At 40.9% G+C, this 7,443-nt stretch overlaps 1 protein-coding gene across 1 annotated transcript in view; it reads right to left on the bottom strand.

Annotated features, from left to right (window-relative positions):
* Positions 1-7,443, bottom strand: part of LOC104950037 (uncharacterized) — a 14,241-nt gene that overhangs the window by 1,746 nt on the left and 5,052 nt on the right. The window contains exons 3-4 of the mRNA XM_010776480.1: positions 4,533-4,571; positions 2,747-2,870 (exon numbers count right to left, since the gene is read on the bottom strand). Of these exons, the coding sequence (XP_010774782.1) occupies positions 2,747-2,865 (119 nt within the window). The 5' untranslated portion in view covers positions 2,866-2,870; positions 4,533-4,571. The remainder of the gene's footprint in view (positions 1-2,746; positions 2,871-4,532; positions 4,572-7,443) is intronic.

The following is a 7,443-nucleotide window of genomic DNA, read 5'->3' as shown; positions in this document are numbered from 1 at the left end:
GACTTAGCAGGGCAGCACACTTAGAAATGGTCACGCGGCGCCGCGCTCACATTTTGCTGGGCCGCGTTGCCTTAGGCACCGCTGCTTTATGACTCCATCCTAGGGAAACACTGCAGTATGAAATGGTTAAATTTAGCACGTTGTTTCATGCATTCTGTTCCTTCACCTCATAAGACTCATGAGGGCCCCCACTGTCAGGTGTTTTTTTGTGAGGGTGAAAATGATAATAATTGTAAATACATTCTTCCAATTCATCGGGAAAAATATAATAATTAGCGTGATATACCGTGATAATTGAAATATACCATGATATGAGTTTGTCTCCTGCCCAGCCCTATCTTAAACAGTCAAAAAAGAGACCACCTGTTAGACTATTTTCTTCATAATCAAAAGAGCTGTTAATGGCATCCCAAACATTATTTTCTCAGCGGACTGCAGGAGATTGGTTGATATCTGCCCCGTTATTTAGAAGCACCAAACAGAGGGTTTTGACTCATCCAGCGGTGAGGTACATGTCTCGCCGATGCTGTGATGATACTCAGGTTAGTGGTTAGATCCTCTCAAGTGCACTCACGCTCTGCGCGCCCAACTGTGGAGTGCGTTGGGGCTATTTGCTGTTTATGCTGGCGTGAATTGCCGCACTGGGGTGGAGAGGGGGGGGGAGAAGCCCCGGAGGGTAGGTGGGGACTGGGGCTGGAGCTCGGTTGTGGGGAGACGTGTAGACTTGTGATGACGGGGACTCTGACGACGAAGGTTTGTGGTTGTTGCTCTGAGGGTGCTGGGTGATAAGAGTATATGTTATTATATACTAAATTAGGAATTGTTTTTTTGTTACGAGCAGCATTTTAAAATGGAATCCCATGTCATGCTTTTCGGTATATTACCGTCCCCTTGTGTGTTGATGAAAGGTTTTTTCTGCATGTTAAACTTTTTATGCATATAAACGATCTCCAGCATCACAAACCCTCAAAGTACACCCTGTAGCGAGTAAAACTCTAACACAGAAAATACATGTCTATGCTGCCCCAGAACACCTCGTTGGAGATTTTCTTTTTAAGTGTTTTTCTTCCGGGAACCAAGTGACGTGACGACGACCCCTCCGTGGATTGGTCAAAATGGACCAATCCGTGGAGCCGTTACGTTACCTTCCTCACACAAACTCAATCTTTTCTTAGCTGCAGCTCTGCCGATTTCTCCTCCCTGAGACGGCGGGACTCGGCGAGGCTGTGAGTCGGTGTGTGAGCACACACACAAACTCCCAGCCAGGCTGCGGGTGTGTGTGTGTGTGTGTTCGGGCTGCGTCTCGCTGTCTCGCAGACGGCCACTGGGCTCATAGGGAGGGGGGGGCAGGAGCTCCAACAAGCCGTTTAGGACAGAGAGTGAATACACATACTATAAAGAGATGCTGTATGAGAAACCAATGAGATTTTGGAACATTGAACAATGTAAATCTATTCTAGTAGACCTCAACAATGGAATTATGATCAGTAGAAATGGTCATGACATGGGACCTTTAAACAGTTTATTTTTTTACTGCGACTAAGTGCCCGCACCGTGTTGGCTACCCCTGGTTTACAGTATGTCACAATTGTTACTATTACCAAATCTATAAGCAGACAGCTATGGAGACACTCGTATGCATTAGAGCTGCCTTCAATTGTTGAAGCTAAACATCTACATACAGTATATGCTTCTCTCTTCTGCAGCAGAATAAGTTACAGTTTCATTTCCCAGAGTCCAGTTTGACTGAAGATGGGCTCATGCTCACAGCTGCAGCTGTAATAAGGGTTTTTCATGAATATGCTCATCACAGCTTCAGTTAATCAGTCAGTCCCTTAAAGTGGTGCTTATCTTGATTAATCCCAGACAACACGGACTTGAGTCCCAGCTGCTGGAATGACCCTTGTTTGGGCCATTCAGGCTTCAAGTTGTGCCACTATCAGTTCCACTGAGCTTACATTTGTTTAAGGAAAGCTTCGAACCCTCCAAACACTTACATGATAACGGCATTTCTATTGTATCTGCTTCCTTATCTGCTAAGTCCACTTTGACTTCTATGAGGCTTACTGTAGTCTTGGTTGGTGTTCACGACTATACAGTAGATCATAATGCATGATTGGATAAGAACTTAGAAAAAGCTTTTCAGTACACTAAATACATAAGAGGCCATATCAACTGCATGTTAAATTAGAGCACCTGAGTCCTTTTGAGATGAAAAGGTAACAAAGGTTTGAAAGTACCCAAGATGCAGGGAGGAAACATTTAGATATGGTGACGCATATGGCCAGATTCTTTGGAATTGTTTTTCTGGCGCAAATGAAACGTTTTGATCACAGGAGTTTAAGGCAATCCTCTGTGGCCACCACTGGAATCAACTCGACAAATAGTATCAATACTAATATTATAAGGGTAGTTTCATCTTTATCTGTTACTGTTCAGAAAACACATGGTTGTAACAGAATGGATAGACATGCAAAAAAAAGAAAAGTTGCACAGCATCCGAATGTCGATTAGGATTTGAATATCAAAATAAGCTTCAGTATTGATGTGTGTGGTTATTTGCATACATTACAGGGAAGTGTTATCTGATCACAAGTGGTCACAAAAGACAAGTGTGGAGAGGAATTATATTTCCAGAAGTGTACTGACGAACTTGAGAGATGTCCACTTTTGATCATATGACTCAAGACACATGTCATGCCAGGACAGGGCAGAGTGTGTGAGTGTTGCGAACAATGCTGCTGACCTTTCTGTGTGGCTCCAGGGGCGACTGTTTACCGGAGCCCATTGTCCTCTGTTAGGTCCTCCAGCTGGATAGGAGTCCCATGTGTTGCGGCCAGAGTACAGCTCTGCGGGGTGATACATGCAGCCTGCAACACAGAGGACGAGGGTTTCAGTCTTTTGAATAAACAAATGAACACCTCATTTAAATAACATCTGACCATATACTATAAAATGCAATTTGGAAGTGCTGCTCATTTCAACCAATCAGCTCTTAGCTTGTGCAATGACATCACTGGGTTGAATCTTTCAGTATGTGATGCTTATTCAGGAGAACACTGCTCTACCCACTGATTCATTTTTGAAAAAAGGCCAACAGGAAGAGCCCTGTAATCAAGTCAAGTCAAATGTAATTACAGCAATCGGTGAACACTAACTAAAAACAGTGTCTCAAACATGGATATATGGAGACATTGATAGCATTTGTTAGCTCAGAACACGAGTATTGTGCGTCTTCATCACTGCTACTATCTTAGTGAATGCTGTGCTTTGTTTCCACACAGTACAGTGGACCGGGATCTATATCTTCGTATAACTGCTTTAAAAGGATAGTTTGGATGTTTTAAAGTGGGGTTTAATGACTAATCCATGGTCGCTGTATACTACAGGAGATTGTTCCGCCCAGTTTGGAGACACACACAGGAGTACCGGCATGGAAGCTAAGCAGTTCACTACAGCTGGTGGGGGCAAATGTATGATAGCCACCTAAAAAATCAATGTCAGTCTGAATGTATGCTATTTTGAATATCATAACTCTGTTACCTCGCCATCAGACAGCCCATTCCGACGGAGAACTAAAGCTGTTATCAATACTATCATTAAAGACATCCGACCAGTATCCTTTTACAAAAACAATCATGTTTCCTTGCAGAAGACAGAAGATGCTGGTCTAATGATGCCTCTATTGGTCAGTTTGTTTGTGTTATTGTGCAAATTTGTTTATTCCGAAAACCAGTGATGTTGATTGGTTTTCAATATAAGTCCCCAGGACCCACAGGTTGTCGTCTGATTGAATTTGCAATTATGATTTTTTGGAAAATTAGATAAATTGCAATCTAGTTAAACTACAGGTTAAATGGTTATAATTATAATGCAATGTATGCATGTTAAAATGTATCTGAGCATTTACATTCTTTAAAATCGGAGAAAATATTTTCAAAACATTATAGAAATAAGAGAGCATAGATAATGGCAAGGGCAAGAGGTAAATACTTTGAGTGTCGATATGATGTAAGTGAGTACACCTACATCATATTGCCTTTTTTTAGCTGGCTATATGATGTTTTGCTGCGGCCCCAATCTTCAGCAGTACATTGCTTAGCTTCTGTACTCCTTTCTGTTTCTCCAAACTACTGACTGCTATCTAGTATCTACTCCAGACTACTTCATACATACATCTGAATTATTCCTTTAATGTAGTGGTACTAAGTGCTTCATTGGTACACATAGTACATATCTGCATGTAATTAGCCATATACACACACACACACACACACACACACACACACACACACACACACACACACACACACACACACACACACACACACACACACACACATACACATCAGAAGGATCAGTAGTTAATACTTACTAGTCTGGATTCATGTGGAATTATTGCTTGGAGACCTTTGTGTGTGCCTATGTACTGTATGTGTGTATGTGTGTGAGGGACTACCACACACACACACACACACACACACACACACACACACACACACACACACACGACAGAGAGAAACAAGTGTTACCAGTCTTGGTCTGTGTTTGGTAGGCCCTCCACTTCACACCTGAGAGCAAAAAGAAAGACATGAATGAATGACGACGCACAGCCATTGCTTTTGTTCTGGATTCTTCCACAGTGTGCTTATCATTGAGACTGTAATGTCATTTAGTATATCTCCAATGTATTTTATTTCCTCATGCTGTATTTGCTGCAGCACTGAATCTGCTCAGTGGTCATTTCAACAGGCAGAGCTGCATTGTGCATTCAGCCTCTCTCTAATCACTGCTACCACCACAGCCGGTAGCCATCCAAGGACAGAAGAAAAGAAACATGGCACTGAGAAGAAGGGCCATAGCAACCCCACTTATGAACAAAGAAAGAAAAAAACAGGGAGGTCTGTAGTAGTATTTTTCTTAGTTGTAGTAATATCCCTGAGTCTTTACTCCTCTTACAGAGCAGGTGGTGAATGTGTCTCTAATCGACAGCAAACGTCTCCCACCCGCAGGGTCTCGTTGTTCATCACCAACAGCTGCTTCAGTAGATCGATGGTTCTTTTTTGATTTGCTTCAAGTACACCAACTTCCAGAAGCACAATGACTACAGCACCAGGTCAGGTGTTTGGCTGCTATTCATATTGTCATTGTTATAGGCAATGCCAAGGAGGGTGTTCTTTTCAGCTCAGTTAGTCTGTTTGACAGGAGGATTGCTAAAACAAACTACTGGCCAGATGTTCATGTAACTTTGTAAAAGGATGTTGCATTTGCTAAGGAAATAATCATTCATATCACTTTGGAACAGATGCAAATCTTTTCATTGCGTTATGGGGCATTTATGCACGTAACTCCAAGTCGGTGCAACAACTCAAACAAAAACTGCAACAGTGAGATAAACAACAGAAAAATGATGGCCATTTCTTTTGATAATCAGCTAATCAATACATTTTTCATGCAAAGATGGCAGAAAATGCCGTTTTCATTATCTTGACTGACAAAGCAAGACATATTCTTGGATGTTGAACAACAGGGATGGACATTTTTCAATATTTACTGACACTATAGAACGGCTAATCATGGAAATAATCAGCAGATTTTTCGATTGTGTTAGTTAGTTGCAGCCTGGGTTTAAATTCTTTGAACAATATAACTACAATACATCTTCTATGTACCAACGACAATGTTTCCACTTTAGGACATAAAGCTAAAGAACACGGCACATTTGAAAGAGCCTGTGAAGGCAGCATTGGTCTTGGCTAGTTGTCAGTCGATTCCTTACTTTGATTCAAACAACTTTTTTAATTACAGTTATGTATTTGACTATAGCCAGAAAATATGTCCTGCTGTTTGTGGTGCTGCTGCCTTTAACGCTCACTATATTGTTTTGAAATGACCTTGTAAAGATCAACTTTGCATGCTGAAGTAAGCTTTGCCGGTCGTTTCTACCTCTATATGAATTAATTCCCCACAGCTATTTATAAACACTATAAAGAACTGCTGTTGAACTTCCCTCCGGGTGAGGTTTGTTTCATACAGGTGTGTTTGTGGTTGGACTGTTGCAGATGTGTGATAACCTTTCTTTGTGTGCTGAATAAGATGATTGAGCAACCTCTTCAAGAGTTCATTTCCTACCAGTTGCTAGAGCAACAGAAGCCAGACGATTCTTGCTCTGACGCTTAAGGCTTTTTAGAGTCAACTGCATTTAGGCCTAGGTTTATTTTTAGAGTAGAAAGAGGACACAAAAGGCCTTTATGTACATACAATGTTGCACGGCAAATATACGCTCAATGAAGACTGCCTGACTTTATCCTAACACACAGCACTGTGTGCCAGTTACTACATAAAGCTGTCTGGTTATATCCTCACTAATTCTCTCATGTCCTCCTGTTCCACTTAAATCTGCTTTTTGAGAGACCAGCTCTCTGAGCTTTTGCGATTCTCTGCTAATGCTAAAATAACCCCTTCATCAATCGCTGTAAAGCTTGGGATCTTGATTGTCCATCTTGATTCTCCGTTTGTACGGGTGTTAATGTCACATATCTTTGCTCATGTAATGAAAAAATACATTCCTGTTCATTTCCTTATTAAGGAAAATAAATAAATTAGCCACTTATATTACTTTACCATTACATGCGGTCCCATGATGTACAGCCTACGTTGATCCAGTTTAAATAACTTTATATTTATTTTCTCTTTTAATAATGTTTAAGAGAAATGTAGGCTTTTGAACATATCTCCCCAGCCTTGCATTCTTTTGGGAAATTGTTTGCATTGCACATAAATGGCAGCAAAACAAGCAGGAAGCGGTGTTTATTAAACTGCGGTAAACACGCCCCAAAACATCAGCATATAGAGAGGCGAAGTCACGCCCATCTACTTCCGGTCCATGGGACCTTATTTCGGAAAAATTATGTATTGAAGTCAATGGAGAGAGAAAACTTATCTTTCGATCCCGTTTGAATTGTGCCATGAATTACACATATGATGTTTGTCAATCTTAAAAAATAATTTCCATGTCAAAAAAGTCACAGTTTGTCGTAAAACTGTTGAAATATAAGACTATGAAAAATACGCAACTAGAAAGACTACAAATCCCAGAGTTCCCTGTCTCGAGAGAGAGCAGGAACAATCGCTTGTTTGTCGAAGACCATATAGGCAATCGCGTCGAAATCGGATTGGCTACGATTCAAACCATCTTTATATGACGATATTATCATTTCAATAACTTCTATTTTACGCGTATAAATAACTTCTAACAAGTATATTTATAAGGCGTGTTAATTAAGTTTCGTATAAGAAGGTTTGAAGGAACGGCATCATAACTGGGTGGTCCTTATAACCTACCACCACACCACTCACACCATCATTACTAAGACATATTGTCCACTTATAATAACATAAGTAATATAACCATTTTGTGTACACCCTGTAGTCAACACTGTA

The sequence above is a fragment of the Notothenia coriiceps genome, unplaced genomic scaffold, assembly GCF_000735185.1.
Source record: "Notothenia coriiceps isolate Sejong01 unplaced genomic scaffold, NC01 NC01_scaffold00000339, whole genome shotgun sequence".
Classification (NCBI taxonomy): Eukaryota; Metazoa; Chordata; class Actinopteri; order Perciformes; family Nototheniidae; genus Notothenia; species Notothenia coriiceps.
The sequence above is the reverse complement of the archived record's forward strand: the minus strand, read 5'-3'. Positions and strand labels throughout refer to the sequence as shown.